Source organism: Corythoichthys intestinalis, chromosome 12 (genome assembly GCF_030265065.1).
Source record: "Corythoichthys intestinalis isolate RoL2023-P3 chromosome 12, ASM3026506v1, whole genome shotgun sequence".
Taxonomy (NCBI): domain Eukaryota; kingdom Metazoa; phylum Chordata; class Actinopteri; order Syngnathiformes; family Syngnathidae; genus Corythoichthys; species Corythoichthys intestinalis.
This window is the reverse complement of record NC_080406.1, coordinates 52,467,183-52,488,255: the sequence shown is the minus strand read 5'-3', so window position 1 is coordinate 52,488,255 and position 21,073 is coordinate 52,467,183. Positions and strand designations below refer to the sequence as shown.

At 44.4% G+C, this 21,073-nt stretch overlaps 1 protein-coding gene across 3 annotated transcripts in view; it reads right to left on the bottom strand.

Moving 5' to 3' along the window:
• Positions 1-21,073, bottom strand: part of dnah7 (dynein, axonemal, heavy chain 7) — a 213,468-nt gene that overhangs the window by 89,340 nt on the left and 103,055 nt on the right. For all 3 annotated transcript variants that reach the window (XM_057852777.1, XM_057852775.1, XM_057852778.1), the window contains 8 exons: positions 16,552-16,773; positions 16,273-16,470; positions 14,974-15,129; positions 14,730-14,898; positions 13,648-13,774; positions 13,288-13,507; positions 985-1,611; positions 560-805 (listed from right to left, as the gene is read on the bottom strand). In XM_057852777.1, the coding sequence (XP_057708760.1) occupies positions 560-805; positions 985-1,611; positions 13,288-13,507; positions 13,648-13,774; positions 14,730-14,898; positions 14,974-15,129; positions 16,273-16,470; positions 16,552-16,773 (1,965 nt within the window). The remainder of the gene's footprint in view (positions 1-559; positions 806-984; positions 1,612-13,287; positions 13,508-13,647; positions 13,775-14,729; positions 14,899-14,973; positions 15,130-16,272; positions 16,471-16,551; positions 16,774-21,073) is intronic.

Below are 21,073 nucleotides of genomic sequence, written 5' to 3'. Positions count from 1 at the left end.
TGACAGTTCTTTGGTCTTCTTTCTTTTCTCCATGCTCAATGTGGTACACACAAGGACACAGGGCAGAGGTTGAGTCAACTTTAATCCATTTTAACTGGCTGCAAGTGTGATTTAGCTATTGCCGCCACCTGTAATGTGCCACGGGTAAGTAACAGGTGCTGTTAATTACAGAAATTAGAGAAGCATCACATGATTTTTCAAAGGGTGCCAATACTTTTGTCCGGCCCATTTTTGGAGTTTTGTGTTTAAAATTATAGACATATTTTTTTCATTTTCTTTTGTGTTTTTTCATTGCAAGCAAAATAAATGAAGAACTTACTACCAAAGCATTTGTAATTGCAATCATTTTCTGGGAGAAATTGAGCATTATCTGACAGAATTGCAGGGGTGCCAATACTTTTGGCCAGCCGTGTATAAAAGAATTGTGCATATTTTTTTTAAAATGATTGCAGCACAATCTGAACTTTGACAGCACAAACGGTTGACATATTTTTTATATGAACTTGCATCTGATGGGGTGACAACTTCACTGAGGTGTTCTGCTGTGTATGTACTTCACCTGGAACCAGTTAATAGTACAGCAGTTGATGAGTGCCGGGAAGCGTCTGAGCCGGTTCCTAAAGGCGTCTCCGATAGGACTCATGGCCAAAACGACGTGCATTTGCGAGCGGCAACGCTCTATAAACATGTTGAAGAGTGCCAAGTTACTGCCATCCGTCTGCTTATCGCGTTCACGCTGGCGATCCAACACTCGCATTTTCTCAATCACTTCTTGCTTCTCATCTACGGCAAACAGGTTAGGCACCTGGAAAATAAATGGACTCAGTTACTGTATAATTCTGACTTGAACTCAAGCAAAATGTAGTTTTGATTGAGTTTAGGATTGGAGATGTAAGCATTCAACCAGACAACAACAAAGTCTTTTACTGTACAGCTTGGCAGTGGCAGCCAGCGGAGACTCCGATAGGAACCTCTTTCACTAACCTCGCCGGTGTTCAGCAAGTTGCCGATATCCTCTAGGAAGGACTCCATTTTGATCTGAGTGTCCGTGAAGAGGAAGACGCCATGAGCTTCGCCCGACGTAGACCTGGTCATGATGAGCTTGAGGTCGTCATGCCACTCCACCATGCCGTAGGTCTTGGAGATCTCCACCTGGAAGAGCTCTGCCTCGGCCATGTGCGCCGCCAAGCGGGTCAGAGACTGCCGCCCACTGCCACCCACGCCCACTAAGAGAGCATGTCCGCTGGGCTGCTTGAGGATGCGGGAGATGCGGGAGACATGCTCAATGGCGAAGCGGAACAACACAAGGTTCATGGGCGCTTTGCTGATGGTGTTGTACTCGTCCAGGTGGGATTCAACCACTTGGCGCAGCTGGTCAAGATCCAGCACTTCACGGTAGCTGCGGTCGTCCCCCTTAGGGTCGTGGAAATCACAGAACATCAGGCTGCGCAGGTCGTCCTCAGTCACCACACCGTCCTGGTCCAGATCCAGATTCTGGAAGAGCTTGTTGAAGTCCACCTCCATATGAACCTTGAACACCTCATGCAGATGGCTCACCAGCCACGAGCGATCCGAGTCTTGGACCAGACGATCATAGTACACCCTCAAGACCTTAAGGATGAAAGAGGTGGCCTCTATTAAGATATGTCAAAAGAAAACCTCTTATTGTTTTTCACTTCTTACAGTTATAAGCACTTGTTGGTCTGACATGGAATCCCAATAAAATACACACTGTTGAAAAGCCCCAAGGTGTGAATATTTTTGGCTCACCCAGTGTTGAAACTAGCGGCGTTTAAATAAGGCCACTTTCACACTAGCACTGTTTGGTCCGTTTTAAACGGACCAGAGTTCTTTTTCTCAGATAGTCCGCTCATGTGAATGCGCATCCGAACTCTAGTTCGGACCAAACAACCGAACTCTGGTCCGTTCAAAAATCGCAGGTCTCTGCTTCGCTTGTGAATGCAACCGGAGCAGGGTGCACTTTGGTACTTTATGTGCAGACTCACAGCGTGGATCTGTGATGCTCTAGGCTGTGACGGTGCACGCAGGGAATCCTTGCCAGCGGACATTTTTCTCCCTGGCTGCTCAGCCTGTTTACAAACAGGACAGGCCAAAGGTTTGGACATACCTCATCCAATGCAACGCAAATAAAGGCGCCAACCCCAATGAGAAAGCAATAAATTTCACTAATCAACCCTGATAAGACATACATGTGACGTCAAAAGCCATTTTAGGTGACTCCCTCTTAAAGCTCATCAAGAGAATGGCAAGAGTGTGCAGAAAGTAATCAGAGCAAAGGGTGGCTAGTTTGAACATACTAGAATATTATAAATATTTTTAGTTATTTCACCATTTTTACTAAGTACATAATTCCACTTGTGTTAATTCATAGTTTTATTAACTTTAGTGAGAATTTACAACGTAGATATTCATGACAATAAAGAAAACGCACGAATGAGAAGGTGTGTCCAAACCTTTGGCCTGTCCTGTAGAGGCAGAGGAGCGAAGACCAAAGCCCCTTTCAGATTTATATCCCGCAAAATTCCAGTGTAATGTGACGCAGGATTTACTCGTGTCATGGCTTTCAGGCATGGGGAGATGTACCGGGAATTACCCGGGTCTGACACGTTCAGATTTGTCCTGTATTGGCGACTCGGCACTCTCTGTGCGTGGAGGGCGAAAGAAGGGGTTTTATAACGGGGACATTACATCATTTTTGCTCGGAATCGGCAAAAAAAATAAAACACATTTCCAAAGATGGATGATGTCCTGCCTCTTCCTCGGTTTTAAAATTCAGTTGCAAATTAATATCGTTATGTTTTCAGTTTGCCATGTTGATAGCTTGGACGTTTGTTTACCGCTTTTAGTCTTACTGCGAAGAAAGAGGAAATAACGATCGGCCCCCTATGACGTTTACTTTTTTTTTTTTTTTTTTTTTAACCTGTCCTGATCAGCTGTTTGACACGGGGAATGGAAGTCTAAGTGCCCGGTTCAGCGCAGCCCGTCCCTCCTCCCGCTGCCCAGCAAAGGAGCGATCGTCCCCCGCCCCCCCCCCCCACATCCCCCCCCCCCCCCCCCGGATCCAGGGTGGTCCCCTGGCCCACGCGCACACCCATCAAACGGCCTTCAGGGATGGCAAGAGGGGACACGCCACCAACAACCCGGCCACCCCCACCCCCGTCCGCCCACCCGGCCCACGAGCCACAGCTGCAGCCCTCCAACCGGCACGCCACGCCACGCCCCTATGACATTTACGTCATCAGCTTTTGTGCTGTGACCGAGGAATTAAAGGGATCCTCGATCTTAAAGACATGTAGGCTCTAATAAACCACAATTGTTCTCTTGTACTAAAATATGTTGTTAGAAATACATAAAATGTTAAATCAATATTTTATAATATTTAGTACATATTTTGACCGATAGTTGGCGCCATGTTTTGCGGGCTCGGAGTGATGACGTAATTGGGACGTTTCCAATTGTGTAGACCAATTGTGTATTGCTGCCTAAACTCGCTAAGTAAAATGCTACGATGTGCTGCTTTTGGATGCAATTTCCAGTGAAATGGAAGCAAGGGGAGTGATGTGAGTCTCCACAGATTTCCTATTGACAAGAAGAGGATAAAGCTTTGGGAAAATGCCTGTAGACTGACAAAACTTCCCAAAGACCCGAGGCTTTGTTCTCGCCATTTTTCTCCTAACGCGTTCGAGGCTTTTAGTCGACGACAACTTATGAAGGAGCTAACCGGAGCGGCTGGATATAAGTGGAGACTAAAATCAAATGCTGTTGCTACTATTTTCCCTCACAAGAAGCCTCAACGCGCTCGGATAGCGAGTGAATAATGAATTATAATAGAGCAATAAAGCGCCAAAGACAAGAAAATGCTGGCCACTCTCTTAAGCAGGCAAGCCGCTCCTGTCGCTACAGCGGTAGGCGAACCTTTGGGCGTACCGCTAGTCACAGAGGAAGCTAATAATTCACCTCGACTGTCAGTTCGTCAGGCAGTAAGTGTGTCTGTTCAGTATTCACCTAATGTGAGTGATACTGCCACTCAAACTGATCCAGACACGTCCGATGCAGCGATACAGTGGCCAGCTGATGCACGCCGAGCACTTAATATATACCACCCTTACATAGCTAAACGTGAGTTGAATGTACAAGACATGGAGGACACTCGATCCAGATGACAAATTTAATGACGACAGTCAGCCACAAAACGACTCCGATCCTGACTATCACACGTGTGCATTCATAGTTTTATTACCTTCAGTCAGAGTTTATAATGTCAATATTCATGAAAATAAAAATGCACGAATGACAAGGTGTGTTCAAACTTTTGGCCTGTACTGTATGTAAAAGCACACGACACCTCTGGATGCTAACAATCTACGTACATAATTATATTGGAATAAGTTTGATCACGCAATAGTTTACCTTGAAGATCTGCTAACAAAAAATAGAATTCTCAACAGCATACGCTCTCTCGCTCCATTGTCATTGAGACGAACTTGCCACAAGTACATCACCAGTTTTGCCCGACTCTTATGAGGTATTTTCTGCTCTGCATTTTGCCTTTGCTGCTCGTCTTGTGAACGACCGACAGTGCTGTCCTGCTCTTCACTTTTCCGCTCTGGTTCAAATTGGAAAGGCAGAACCGACGACATGTTGGGGTAGCTAACGAGTGACACGCTGGAAGTTCGGCAGCGGGCCCAGTGACGTCACCGCAATGCGATGTCAACAAGAATGGCGACCTACCACTTAAAATAATTTTACAAATTTTATTAAAACGAAACCATTAAGAGGGGTTGTAATATCAAATTATTATAAATCATACTAACATTTATCTTTTAAGAATTACTTGTCTTTAAATCGAGGATCCCTTTAACCGGCAGCTTTCATGCATGCTGCGGCGATGACGCAATGATTAAGGTCCGTGTTATCTCAGTGTCAGTTGCCCGGGAAATTGCTTTCAGACATAAAGGGTGCCCTTTAAATCCCGGGACTTAACTGGAGTCTGAAAGGGGCTCAAGATTAGGGTTGGGCATCCCTTGAATTTGAACGGATCCAGTTCCAGTTTAGATTCCACGTTTCGATTCCGGTTCCAAACGATTCTCAATTCCGATTCTTTTCATAAGCAGGGTCAAAAAAAAAATTTGATTATTTTTTAAATTATATGAACTTAAATTAACTTGCTTATTTGCTATGAATTTCTCACATGGCTAATTTTAACTTGTATATAAATATCAGTCTTTGAACTTGAATATGATGAAGTTTCTTTCCACAGAAGTGCACTTTCACAAAGATGTACAAAGAAAACATTTACATATATTCTTTTGCCTCTGTTTTAGAGTGTCTTATGCTACGGGCATTTATTGTATTGCTTCGTTTGTTTTAGGTGCCAGTTCTACAATTTAGTTTAGGGCTGGCGGTGAGTGTTCTGTCCCTTGATTTTAAGTTGACTACTTTTTAAGTTTGATTTCTTTCTAAACTGATATTTTGTTGATCTGTCCACAAGATATCAGTATTGTAACTCCAGATTCTAGTTTTTCTTTGGTTTTGCTATGAGCGCTTGGATTCCCCTTGTGGTGACTTATTGGAAGCAGCAGGCAAAAAGAACATTACTTCAGTTGGAAAAGAATCTTTGAGGTGTACAGACACTACACACACACCTCCTCTGCACTACACGTCGTTGGGAACCCTTGATAAAAAATCTGTAAGTTTACACGTTTTAACAGAGGATCTGATATCGTTTCGCTGTCTTTATTCTGTTACTTTGTTGTCATTTATGTGAAGCGAAGCAACACGTTTTTGTGCTTAGCTAAATTAGCCACTTCATTTGATTTGCTCATCACGGAGCTAGTCTTCATGTGGCTTCTTCTTTGTGGTGTTCGGCAGCTATTTTTTCCGGTTGGCGGTCAGGGCATCAAAACTTGGAATCGAAATTTAAAAATTCGAAGGGTTCCGGGAGAACCGGTGTGTTAGTCCCGGATCCCATTGATGCTCGATGCCCAACCCTACTCAAGATCCACGATGCTGCGTTTAACCAACTTGTAAAATACGAAACATTCAATTATGAGTAGGTGGTTAAACGATTAAACTACTAGTCGCACACAACCCAAGTGCTGACGTTACTTAAATCAGGTTTCGATAGATACCAAGGATACATTTTTGGCTATTCTACCCACCTCTGGTCACGTGACATCACTGACGAATCCTTGGAGTTTATTTTACACTCAAACCAACATAGGTTTAGTGCACACACACACACAAACAACTTATATTGTGAGTTACGACCAGTAAAAATTGACAGAAAGAAGAGATAGCGATTACAGCTGTAAAGTTGGCTTTTACCGTAATTTCCCAAATATAACGCACACTTTTTTTCCCCAAAATCAACTTGTAAAATTGTCCCATTGGCAGTGTATCAAATATTTGTTGGGAGTATTTGATACACTGTCAATGGGTTTTCCCATTGGCAGTGTATCAAATACTTGTTCTCCCCACTGTATAACCCGATTTTTTTTTTTTATTGACACGGCCATATTGTGTTGAAAAAACGTATGCGGCGATCCGTTGCCGACCATTACGGTACCTGACGTCACCATTTTGTTTCGGTAATACTTTACTCTAATCGGCTGAATGATTTCCATCCATCCATCCATTATCTTCCGCTTGTTCCGGGGTCGGGTCGCGGGGGCAGCAGCTTTAACAGGGAAGCCCAGACTTCCCTCTCCCCAGCCACTTCAACCAGCTCCTCCGGCGGGATCCCAAGGCGTTCCCAGGCCAGCCGAGAGACATAGTCTCTCCAGCGTGTCCTGGGTCGTCCACGGGGCCTCCCGCCGGTGGGACATGCCCGGAACACCTCTCCGGGGAGGCGTGCGAGAGGCATCCGAACCAGATGCCCGAGCCACCTCAGCTGGCTCCTCTCTACGCGGAGGAGTAGCGGCTCGACGCCGAGTCCCTCCCGGATGACCAAGCTTCTCACCCTATCTCTAAGGGAGAGCCCGGACACCCTGCGGAGGAAACTCATTTCCACCGCTTGTATCCGGGATCTTGTTCCTTCGGTCACGACCCAAAGCTCGTGACCATAGGTGAGGGTAGGAACGTAGATCGATTGGTAAATCGAGAGCTTTGCCTTTCGGCTCAGCTCTTTCTTCACCACTACGGACCAGTGCAGAGTCCGCAGTACTGCAGACGCTGCACCGATTCGCCTGTCGATCTCCCGCTCCCTCCTACCGTCACTTGTGAACAAGACCCCTAGATACTTGAACTCCTAAACTTGGGGCAGGATCTCATCCCCGACCCGGAGAGGGCACTCCACCCTTTTCCGACTGAGGACCATGGTCTCGGATTTGGAGGTGCTGATCTTCATCCCAACCGCTTCACACTCAGCTGCGAACCACTCCAGTGAGAGTTGGAGGTTACGGCTTGATGAAGCCAACAGCACTAAATCATCTGCAAAAAGCAGAGATTCAATGCCGAGGTCACCAAATCGGACCCCCTCAACGCTTCGGCTGCACCTAGAACTTCTGTCCATAAAAATTATGAACAAAATCGGTGACAAAGGGCAGCCTTGGCGGAGTCCAACTCTCACTGGGAACGAATTCGACTTACTGCCGGCAATGCGGACCAAACTCTGACACCGGTCGTACAGGGACCGAACAGCCTTTACCAAGGGGCTCGGTACCCCGTACTCCCGGAGCACCCCCCACAGGACTGCCCGAGGCACACAATCGAACGCCTTCTCCAGATCCACAAAACACATGTAGACTGATCGGGCGAGCTCCCATGCACCCTCGAGGACCCTGCCTGAGGGTGTAGAGCTGGTCCACTGTTCCACGGCCCGGGACAAAAACCACACTGCTCCTCATGAATCCGAGATTCGACTTCTCGGCGGACTCTCCTCTCCAGCACCCCTGAATAGACTTTACCAGGGAGGCTGAGGAGTGTGATCCCTCTATAATTGGAACACACCCTCCGGTCCCCCTTCTTAAAAAGGGGGACCACCACCCCGGTCTGCCAATCCAGAGGCACTGTCCTCGATGTCCACGCGATGTTGTAGAGACGTGTCAGCCACGACACCCCTACAACATCCAAAGCCTTTAGGAACTCCGGGCGGATCTCATCTACCCCCGAAGCCTTGCCACCGAGGAGCTTTCCAACCGCCTCAGTGACTTCAACCCCAGAAATCGAAGAGCCCACCTCGGAGTCCCCAGACACTGCTTCCTCAAAGGAAGGCGTGTCGGTGGAATTGAGGAGGGCCTCGAAGTATTCTCCCCACCGGCTCACGACGTCCCGAGTTGAGGTCAGCAGTACACCATCTTCACTATACACAGCGTTAATAGTGCACTGCTTTCCTCTCCCAAGGCGCCGGATGGTGGACCAGAATTTCCTCGAAGCGGTCAGGAAGTCGTTTTCCATGGCCTCGCCGAACTCCTCCCATGTCCGTGTTTTTGCCTCGGCGACCGCCGAAGCCACAGTCCGCTTGGCCAGCCGGTACCTGTCAGCTGCCTCCGGAGTCCCACAGGCCAAAAACGCCTGATAGGCCTCCTTCTTCAGCTTGACGGCATCCCTTACCGCTGGTGTCCACCAGCGGGTTCGGGGATTGCCGCCACGGCAGGCACCAACCACCTTACGGCCACAGTTCTGATCGGCCGCCTCAACAATGGATGTGCAGAACATGGCCCACTCGGACTCAATGTCCCCCACCTCCCCCGGGACAAGGGAGAAGTTCTGCCGGAGGTGGGTGTAGAAACTCTTTCTGACAGGGGATTCTGACAGACGTTCCCAGCAGACCCTCACAATACGTTTGGGTCTGCCAGGTCTGGTCAGCATCTTCCCCCGCCATCGGAGCCAACACACCACCAGGTGGTGATCAGTTGACAGCTCCGCCCATCTCTTCACCCGAGTGTCCAAAACATGCGGCCGCAAGTCCGATGACACGATTACGAAGTAGATCATCGAACTGCAGCCTAGGGTGTCCTGGTGCCAAGTGCACGAATGGACACCCATATGTTTGAACATGGTGGTCGTTATAGACAAACCGTGACGAGCACAGAAGTCCAATAACAGAACACCACTCGGGTTCTGATCGGGGGGGCCATTCCTCCCAATCACGCCCCTCCAGGTCTCACTGTCATTGCCCACGTGAGCGTTGAATTCCCCCAGGAGAACGAGGGAGTCCCCAGAGGGGGCGCTCTCTAGCACACCCTCCAAGGACTCCAAAAAGGGTGGGTATTCTGAACTGCTGTTCGGTGCATAAGCGCAAACAAGTTAGAACCCGTCCCCCCACCCGAAGGCGGAGGGAGGCTACCCTCTTGTCTACCGGGGTAAACCCCAACGTACAGGCGCCAAGCCGGGGGGCAATAAGTATGCCCACACCTGCCCGGCGCCTCTCACCATGGGCAACTCCAGAGTGGAAGAGAGTCCAACCCCTCTCGAGAGGATTGGTACCGGAACCCAAGCTGTGTGTGGAGGAGAGTCCGACTATATCTAGTCGGAACTTCCCTGCCTCACACACCAGCTCAGGCTCCTTCCCTGCCGGAGAGGTGACATTCCATGTCCCAAGAGTTAGCTTCTGCAGCTGGGGGTCGGACCGCCAAGGCCCTCGCCTTTGGCTGCCGCCCAACTCCCTACGCACCCGACCCCTTTGGCCCCTCCCACAGGTGGTGAGCCCATGGGAATGATTTCGTCTGTGTTAAATTCTGCTTTTTTCACTCTTCATAAAGCACAGAATTTAGTTTCTTGAACTCATTTGAGTCAACGTTTATTGCAGCTCCCCAACTCGGACCATAACAAACGTAACAACACAGACTTCCTGTGTGTGTCCGTCAACTAACCCAAATAACAATAGTTCCTATTGTGACTGTCGTGTCTGTTTTATCTTGTCTTGAAAAAAACTAGAATACTTGAAGTGCCGTGTTCAATGTTTTATTTCTTGCTTTCAATTAACTTAAATGCCGACAGTCGGGCTATAATGCGGCGCTCTTTTGTCTAGCCTCAGCGGCCCTATGGCTCATAGACAATCACAACATAGATATGACAATACAGCAGAATGGATCCACCAGTGCCACAACATAGAACAACATAACATAGAATACCAATATGTCACAGTTTTGACAGCGATGAGCTCTCTCGGATTTCCAACTTACGTTCTCACTTTCATTTGACCGTATCAATTCATGGAAGAAACATTTATTCATTATGATGAAACGAGCAAGTTATACAGCAGCCTTTTAAAGAAAAGTCACATCTGTTTTCTTTTCTCCTAGATTCTGGTAAACTGGAGAAGTTGTCAAATCATATTATTACCGTAAATATTGTCACTTTATGGTAATGTTTTGAACTACCAATATGCTATGCTTGTGCTGTGTTTCACCAGTCAGTAAAATGACATTTCTGTATCTGTAGACGAGCTCTGTTTTCTTGTATTCTTCTATTTATTGGTGCTAAAATTAGGGTGCGCGTTATAAACGGGTACAATAATTTTCCCTAGATTTTACAAGTAAATTTGGGGTGCGCGTTATACACGGGTGCGCCTTATATTGGGGAAATTACGGTACATATTGGAAGTACATGCACTAACTACTTCATCATCATTGAGAGGCAAGGCAAGAACTTACACGTGAAGTGCACATTTTGTCCCGGGGGGGAAGCATTTGCCCACATCTGCTGTTAGCAACTCAAATTTAATGAAGCATCTGAGCACAGTATATGCAGCAACTAAACTAGTGACCAAAAACACAGACGGCAATACTACAGACGATAGATCAGTGGTGAGCTCCAGCAAAGAAGGACACTGCAATGGAGCGGCAAAAGCTAGATTTTACTGCTCAACAAAAACTTGTGACACAGACTGAACTGAGTTGTACGATCGACAGGTACATCATTAAAAAACATGTTATTGAAGTTTAATGTCTCCCTCATTGCAAAGGTTATTTGTTTAAGGTTAAATACCTGTCCATGCTGTTCTACCTAAAGGGAATAGTATCTTTTCTCGTGTTTACTGTTTGACTGTTTGTATTACTCTAACACACATAATATAATCAATCAGGGTATAGTATCTTTTCTCATATTTATTGTTTGACTGATTGTATTACCCTTACCCACCCAATATTAAATAAATAACATTTATATCATAGTTTACGAAACACAAGCAGAATATATTGGATATTATTATTGGACTTGGAATGATTAGAACTGGCAGCGCCAAGACAACAGGTAGATAAGGACAGAAAGATACAGGACGCCTTCAGAAAGATACAGGACCACGAAAGCCCAACGCGCGCCATACAGCTGACTGAGCAAGATTGACACTGACAACCAGTTGATAGGCAAGACATCTACAAGCCCACGTCTGCACCACCAAATCCCGCAATCAGCTTTTGCGCACATTCCAGGACAAATGGCGGGACATCCTGTCTTGCCACAAGGAATATCTGAAATGGAGGAACCCGCAGCCAAGAAGTGAACACTCACCACTCATGTGTCGCTGAGGATGGCAAAATCCTCAACTCTCGTTGCCCTGACAACAGTAACGCTTGAAACTCTCCCGCCCAACCTACAACAGAGAATAATCCTAAACAACGCCCAAACACACCCTTCTTTCGGACCACAGCCTGCCACCCCAGAGCCTTTAAAAGACTGAGCATTTATCAAATCGTTGTCATTTTTCTTGGGAACCTTTTGTTGACTTGTGATATTGTGACCCTGGATCCAGTTTGCCTCCTCGCCATGGTCTCTTTGCTGTTTTGCCTTGCCGTTTGATCGCTGTCGACCTGAATAAATTGTCAACTTGTGTTTCGAAGCCTTTTTTCAGATTTCAAAATTGAGTCAGTACAAGGGGTTAAGACGAAGGTGAACGCGAGTTTGGCCTTTTGGTCGGGTTGTCGAGTTCCGCCGGCCCGGGTCGTTCGAATAGTGCTAGCGCGGTTCCGGCGGTTCAGCTATGAAACTGTCGTGTGAAACATTCGCCTAAAAAGCCGAACTGTTTGACATAAGAAGTGGGACGGGAGGACCAGAGGGTTTGCTCCAATTAGTCTCCCTGGTAAAGTCTATTCAGGGTTGCTGGAAAGGAGGGTCCGTCGGGAAGTCGAATGTCAGATTCAGGCGGAGCAGTGTGGGTTTGTCCCGGCCACGTTGCTGTGGACCAGCTCTACACCCTCAGCAGGGTCCTCAAGGGTGCATAGGAGTTCGCCCAACCTGTCCACATGTGTTTTATGGATTTGGAGAAGGCGTTCACCGTTTCCCTTGGGTAGTAGTGTAGGGGGTGCTTCAGGAGTACAGGGTAAGGGCTGTTCGGTCCCTGTACGACAGGTGCCGGAGTTTGGATTCATTCCCAATAAGGGTTGGACTCCGCCATGGTTGCCCTTTGTCACCGATTCTGTTCTTAACTTTTATGTACAGAATTCCTAAGGGCAGCTGAAGCGTTGAGGGGGTCTCTAATTTTTGCAGATGATGTGGTGCTGTTGGCTTCATCAAGTCATGATCTCCAACTCTCACTGGAGCGGTTCGCAGCCGAATGTGAAGGGGTTGGGATGAAGATCAGCACCTCCAAATCCAAGACCATGGTCCTCGGTCAGAAAAGGGTGGTGTGCCCTCTCCAGTTCGGGGACGAGGTCCTGCCCCAAGTGCAAGAGTTCAAATATCTTGGGGTTATGTTCACAAGTGACGGTAGGAGGAAGTGGGAGATCAACAGGTAGATCGGTGCAGCATCTGCAGTGACTCTTCTCCGCATCGAGAGGAGCCAAAATGAGGTGGATCGGGAATCTAGTTCGGATGCCTCCTGAACACCTCCCTGGAGAGGTGTTCCGGGCATGCCCCACCAGGGGGACGACCTAGGACAAGCTGGTGAGACTATGTCTCTCAGCTGGCTTGGGAACGCCTTGGGACCTCGACAAAGGAGCTGGTTGAAGTGGCAGGGGAGAGGGAAGTCTGGGCTTCCCTACGAAAGCTGCTGTCCCTGCGACCCAATCCCAGAGTAAGCGGTAGATGGATGGATGGATGGATGGATGGATGGATGGATGGATGGATGGATGGATGGATGGATGGATGGATGGATGGATGGATGGATGGATGGATGGATGGATGGATGGATGGATGGATGGATGAATGGATGGATGGATGGATGGATGTTTGACATATTAGGTGACGTAAATAGTTACTTTTACTAGTAATTAATTGATTCTATAATAGAGTAATTGAGTTACTAACTCAATTACTTTTTGGAGAAGTAATTTGAAATTGTAAATAATTACTTTTTTAAAGTAACATGCCCCATATTGGTCTCACCTCATGTACCCAAAGCCGTTTAATGGTGGCTGGCTCCTCTGCTGTTTCGGGTCGTGACAAACAGATGCCCTGGATGACACGGGAAATGTCCCGTAGGTTGAACAAGTAGTGGGACTTTTGTGGGGTAGGCAGGAGATTTTTAGTGGCTTCCTTGTAAACGGACATGGTGCCTTTCACAATCTGAACAGTTAGGGATGCAAACGGCTTAGGGAAAGAAAACCTGGAAAGAAAAAAAATGGTGAACTGTTTGAGGTAATTGTGAATAACGTCATCATTAGTCTATTTTTTTCCTGCGTACTGCCCAAAAATCCAGTGAATATTTTTGTAATTTAATGTTATCATCTAACTGAGGTTACCTACCGTATGGTAAAATGCCAATGTATGATCCTGGAGAATATGGTATACATAGTCTTCTCGTCAAAATCATTAATGGTTAGCATGTTAAAGTGGCGCAGGTACCGCGGTGTCACCGGGTTTCGTCCGCCGCCTGTGGAACAAGTAGGGCAGCACCAGATGGTCTTATCAATAACACTAGCCATTTCATTTATTGTAGCAGGAGCTTTTTGTATTTTTTTTAACTGATTCCACACTATAGTGGTAAATCTACATACTAATTTAATTACTTCCAGGACCTGGGTTGTAAGTCGAAATGGTCGTATGTCGAATGGATTTTCCCATAAGAATACCTTATAATTCGATTCATTTGTTCCACAGCCCAAAAACCTACACTAAATCCTTCATAAATACTGCAGGTACAATTACAAATAGCAATTAGACATAGCAAAACAAATACATTACAAATACAAATCTGAATAATGATAAACCAGAGGAAACCACAAATTCTGTAAAAGACTTTTATGCCCCTTACCTTCCTGAAATTTTTTATTCATGATTTGTGTGAATTGGATGAAAATTATAGTAGTAGACCCATTAACATAAAAAAATAATAATAATAAAATAAAATAAAAAACTGTTTTTGGCACGAACGGTAATTTTTGTTGGGGTAATTCGAAAGATTCCTTCCGTCGCAAAAGCATTCCGGTCATTTCAGTATTTGAATGGTGTCGATGGGCCAAACGGTTTGGGCTGTGCGGCGCGCCGAATAAACACTATTTAAAAAAAAAATTAAAAAATTATATGCAAAGCTACCACCAATAAAAGTATAGTTTAAGCAGGAAAAACTAAAGTCAGATTTGGATTCAGCACCCCAAAACTACTGAAGAACAGAATTTCAAAAGAAATTCTTCTACATTTTTATCCCAACCAATTCAAAGCTATACAACTTCAAACTGTTAAACTGATCCATCTCAAAAGTTGTTTTACACGTTTTCATAATTCACACATTTATCAGTATTCCACATCTTCTGCGGCAACGCTGCCAAATCAATGCAGACAGTTTGACATATTGACCTCCTCCTTCCACATCGCTATTTTCTACTCACCAGGCGGACCCATGGCGCACATGACCTGAATATCCACCAGTTTAATCATGGAACAGTCCTTGAGGTCGTACCAGTTCCAGTGGTCCAACCATTGGCGCAGCAGCTCCACGGGGGGTTGCGCACCATACACCTCCCTAGCCGGCATGTTCACATCATCCACGAATACCACCTGTTCAAATTGATTGAGGAAAATGGGCAGATAAGTCTTTGGATTGGCTTGCATTGACAATATGTCCATTGATACCATTTTCTGCCCCATAGGAGGACCAAAGACACCTTTGCGCCGTTTGTCCAGCTTGGACATGATGATATTCTGAGTCTGGGCAGCTGTTGTCTGGGCTGAGAAGTTGATAAACATTGGGTTGTACACCTCCTTGTCAACATGATTCAGTAGGAAGTCCTGAGGAGAAAAACATTGGAAATATTAGCACATTAAACAGAATACCGTAAGCAGATACGTATTACATATAAAATCAGGGCTGATTGTAGCTTATTGGCAATATGTGAAAACATGACCGTTTGTGTAACTATTATTTACAGACTCAGGCTATTTCGACTTTACGACGCCTGCGTCTTGTCCCTTTTTTTTTTTTTTTAATGTTGACTTTTGTTTTGTGATGCATGCTTTTATTTTGGCACAGGAAGCGTGTTACAGATGTGCCCGCCCACTTCACACACGCACACACAGAGGAGCCGCGTGGCAGAGGTGACAGCCTGCGTGCACATTTGTTGCTTGGGAAACATCCAGACGGCTGTATATAACCCCTTTTGTACTGTTTATTGTGCGTTTTCAATTGTAGTCGAAAAATTGGGGCGAGTTGATGTGGTTGTTTTTGATGATGTGCGGACGCTAACTGATACATGCTAATCGTTTGTTATTGCTGTATCGGCAGCTCTTGTAAACGCAAATTTGAATTGCTGTTATTGAAGATGAGACTGATATAATTTCATTTTAGTTTCATTCTGCAAGTGTTGATGTCATGAGTAGCTGAATAAAGTCAGGAAACCACACGGACGTCTGACATCGTCATTTAAGAGCTTAGCTCACTGTCTAGCGAGGACTTAGCTCCAACGTCTTGCCGAGGACAGTACTATGACGTGTAATACATATTTTGGGATAGTTATTTTACGCGAGTTATAATTCGCGATCCGGAAATCCTTAATTATAAAGTTGAACACTTAAAAAAAAGTTTAAATAGTTAATTTTATTTCAGACATTTTTTTGAATTTTGTTTTAATAACACAATGCTTATATTTATTGGTTTTCCATGTGCTTATGTCACTCATTATGCACCTATTTAATTCAGGTTTGAGGCAAATAATAAAAAAAAAAAAAAAATCAATTCACACATACAAAATAAAACTTGGCAAGACAGTTAATGAGCTGGAGGGCTCTACCAATGAGATGTCCCCTATTTGTATTTTTCAGGGAGTTGGCAACCCTAGTAGCGGTCTACAGTATGTATACAAAAGCTCCTAGGTGGATTGATAATTAATATCTTTCCATATTCAGCAGTTCTAATAAAAAACGATCAGCACTTACAGTGATATAGACACTCTTGCCAGTCCCGGTGGGACCGATGAAAATAGTGGGCTTCTGGTTGGTGACCAGGAGCCTCATGAGCGCCATGTAGCGCACCGTGTTCTCTGTGGGCACGATGATCTCGTTGAACTGCATGTCCTTGGAGAGGGGTGGGGCGCTCTTCAGCTCATCCGTCCACGGTTCCCATCTACCCTGGCCCTGAATATTTTGAGGCTTCTTACATTTGCAATATCGTGCACTGAGTTTTCTTCAAAGCATTTCCACCAAAGAAACGCTTACCTCTTTTATGAAGCGGTACTGATACACGGTGTCTTCAGTGGGCAGCGGCACCGTCAGCTGCTTTGGAGGCGGCCCCACCGTGGTAAGGATTGCATGAGAGTTGCGCGTCTCCTCACTTAGCGGACCGCTTAATACCTCCCGGACCATGTGGTCGAATTTGAGGCGCCCAGCGTCGTTGCAGCTTGCACCCACTGACCAAATCAGGCAGAAAACGAAGATGCCCTGTGGGTGATTTAGGAGTTTTGTAAAACCCATGGGTCAATAATACATTGTGGGAAAAAAAAAAAAAAAGCATAAAATGTTTCAAGGCCACGCTTCTCAAATAGTGGGGCGCAGAGCAATGCCGTGGGTGGCGCATGTGACCTCGGGGACAATACTTTTTTCAGTGGGTGGCAGTGGTGCTCTCATTTTTAGAGTGTGTTTTGAACCAAACAAAAGCACACAACAAAAAGCACAGGAGATATGAAGAGCTACTGTAAAGTGTTTGGCTTTTGGCTTTGACTTTTAATACAGTGAGAGATGACGAAAGACCAGTTTGTTTACCGTTTCTACAAATGTTTGCAGCGGACAGCAGGCAGCCAAATCAATTGAGATGTCACTTAAATACATTAGACCCCAATCACATTGATAGCTGCTTAATTAAAAAAAATTTTTTTTTTAGCAAAGACGTGCCAAATATTGCCAACAATCGTCCCGCTTTGTCAGTGTTACATTAGTATACCAGTTAGCACGGTTAGCATCATAATCTGGTGGCATACAAAGTTGCTCAGTGCTATATAACCCCACACCCAGAGTTGTGCATGAACGATCGTAAATGAACACATTTATATTTTAGGCTATAAGGAACGCGTCATATTTTTATGTCATGAAATTTACTGTGAACACGCTCATTCTAGCACTTGGGAGCGACGTTCATAACCTCATTCATTTTCAAGCACTGGTGTTGTGCCGCAAAGAACATACGCGGATACTGAGGTATATGTGAAGTCAACTTTTTTTTTAAGTACCGTAACTGTAACTCAGTGATTTTCCCCCATCCCCGAAGTCAGGGTGATCATGGGACACGTAGTTTGTATGCCACATTCACGAGTTCCAAATTAGAGCCTTTCCGACAAAACTAGAGATAATGCCATGGGCTAAAAACAACAACAGAAAAAAACCTTAATGGCGGAAAACTATACAACCTGGAAACTAAAGCTGCCTAAGGCTGTCACGTCTGTGTTGTTTTGAAAATATGGCAGCTTTTGCTCCCGAGGTTTTTATGGCGACCAATAACCTTTTACATTCAGTTGGATTTTAAATATTATCAAGAGATGCTCAATAAACAAGTTGCATCATGAACATACACTGCTGGCCAAAAATCTGTCAGATAATGCTCAATTTCTCCCAGACAATGATCGCAATTACAAAGGGTTTGGTAATAATATCTTCATTTATTTTGCTTGCAATGGAAAAACACAAAAGAGAATGGGGGGAAAAAATTAAATCATTATCATTTTACACAAAACTCCAAAAATGGGCCGGACAAAAGTATTGGCACCATTTGAAAAATCATGTGAAGCTTCTCTAATTTGTGTATTAACAGCACCTGTTACTTACCTGTGGCACAAAACAGGTGGCAGCAATAACTAAATCACACTTGCAACCAGTTAAAATGGATTAAAGTTGACTCAACCTCTGTCCTGCATCCTTGTGTGTACCACATGGAAAGAAAGAAGTATTGGCACCCCTGCAATTCTGTCAGATAATGCTCAATTTCTCCCAGAAAATGATTGCAATTACAAATGCTTTGGTAGTAATATCTTCATTTATTTTGCTTGCAATGAAAAAACACAAAAGAAAATGAAAAAAATATGTATATAATTTTAAACACAAAACTTGAAAAATGGGCCAGACAAATGTATTGGCACCCTTTGAAAAATCATGTGATGCTTCTCTAATTTGTGCAATTAACTGCACCTGTTACTTACCCGTGGCACATAACAGGTGGTGGCAATAGCTAAATCACACTTGCAGCCAGTTAAAATGGATTAAAGTTGACTCAACCTGTATTCTGTGTCATTGTGTGTACCACATTGAGCATGGAGAAAAGAAAGAAGACTAAAGAACTGTCTGAGGACTTGAGAAGCAAAATTGTGAGGAAGCACGGGCAATCTCAAGACTACAAGTCCATCTCCAAAGACCCAAATGTTCCTGTGTCTACCGTGTGCAGTGTCATCAATGAGTGTAAAGCCCATGGCGCTGTGGCTAACTTCCCTAGATGTGGACAAAAAAGAAAAATTGACAAGAGATTTCAACGAAAGATTATGCGGATGGTGGATAATGAACCTCGACTAACATTCAAACAAGTTCAAGCTGTCCTGCAGTCCGAGGGTACAACAGTACTATCCGTCGTCGTCTGAATGAAAAAGGACTCTATGGTAGGATACCCAGGAATACCCCACATCTGACCCAGATATATAAAAAAAGCCAGACTGAAGAAAAGAACACGGTCCCCTCGGTCAAACATGGTGGAGGTTCCCTGATGTTTTGGGGTTGCTTTGCTGCCTCTGGTACTGGACTGCTTGACAGTGTGCATGGGATTATGAAGTCTGAACACTACCAACAAATTTTGCAACATGACGTAGGGCCAAGTGTGAGAAAGCTGGGTCTCCCTCAGACGTCATGAGTCTTACAGCAGGACAATGACCCAAAACACACTTCAAAAGCACTAGAAAATGGTTTGAGAGAAAAAGCACTGTAGACTTCTTAAGTGGCCAGCAATGAGCCCAGACCTGAATTTTGTTGACCACCTGTGGAGAGATCTGAAAATGTTAGTTTGGAGAAGGCACCCTTAAAATCTAAGAGACCTGGAGCAGTTGGCCAAAGAAGAATGGTCTAAAATTCTAGCAGAGCATTGTAAGAAAGTCACTGATGGATACCGAAAGCGGTTGTTCGCAGTTATTTTGTCTAAAGGTTGTGCTACCAAGTATTAGGCGGAGGGTGCCAATACTTTTGTCTGGTGCCCTTTTGGAGTTTTGTTTAAATGATAATGATATAATTTTTTTTCATTCTCTTTTGTGTTTTTTCATTGCAAGCGAAATAAATGAAGATATTACTACCAAAGCATTTGTAATTGCAATCACTTTCTGGGAGAAATTCAGCATTATCTGACAGAATTGCAGGACTGTCAATCCTTTTGGCCAGCAGTGTACTTCTGCAACATGAATACGGCATAAATAAATGCCTAAAGAGAGAGAACTTTCCTTCGTGTGCGTCCATGACCAAACATAAGTACATAATTCCCTTATTTATAGAAAGTTTCATGGTAACGTTACGTTTGTAACCTTACGTGCATGTGCAGAACAACAAAATTTGCAATTTCTGATGGTTTACAAAATCTCGCAGAACACTTGGCACAGTAACAACATTTTAGTCAATTTTACAAACAGGTTAGTATCGACGCACATTTTAAATTAAATATGAAGATGACCGTGACACAGTTTCAGTGTTTAAGGGATAAAATAATTGCTGTCTGTGGTTCTAACATAAACTCTGTTAATAATATCTTGCAGCAAATAACGGGGGAAGAAAAAACAAACTACAAAAAGACAAAAAATCATTTTTTGAACCATGAACTTTAGTTGAAAATTTTAATTCATGAACTATGAATTGGGGTTCATTTTAAAATTTGTGAACTGCAATTTGAAGTACCGTAATTTCCCGAATATAACGCACTTTTTTTCCCCAAAATCAACTTGTAAAATCATGGTGCGCATTATAAATGGGTACATGGATGGAGACAGAAATACATATATATATATATATATATATATATATATATATATAAACCGATTTTTTTTTATTGACACGGCCACGTTGTGTTGAAGAAACGTATGCGGCGACCCGTTGCCGACCATTACGGTACATGACGTCATCATTTTGTTTCGGTAATACTTCACTCTAATCGGCCGAATTATTTCGTCTGTGTTAAATTCTGCTTTTTTCACTCTTCATAAAGCGCAGAATTTAGTTTCTTGAACTCATTTGAGTCAACGTTTATTGCAGCTCCGCAACTCGGACCATAACAAACGTAACAACACACTTCCTGTGTGTCCGTCAACTATATCTGTCCGTCGGGAAACTCAAACCCAAATAACAATAGTTCCTATTGTTACTGTCGTGTTGACAGCGATGAGCTCTCAAGGATTTCCGACTTAAACGTTCTCACTTTCATTTGACCGTATCAATCCATGGAAGAAACATTTATTCATCATGATGAAACGAGCAAGTTATACAGCAGCCTTTAAAAGAAAAGTCACATCTGTTTTGTTTTCTCCTTGATTCTGGTAAGTTGGAGAAGTTGTAATATCATATTATTACCGTAAATATTGTCAGTTTATGGTAATGTTTTGAACTACCAATGTGCTATGCTTGTGCTGTGTTTCACCAGTCAGTGAAATGACATTTCTGTATCTGTACACGAGCTCTGTTTTCTTGTATTCTTCTATTTATTGGTGCTAAAATTAGGGTGCGCGTTATA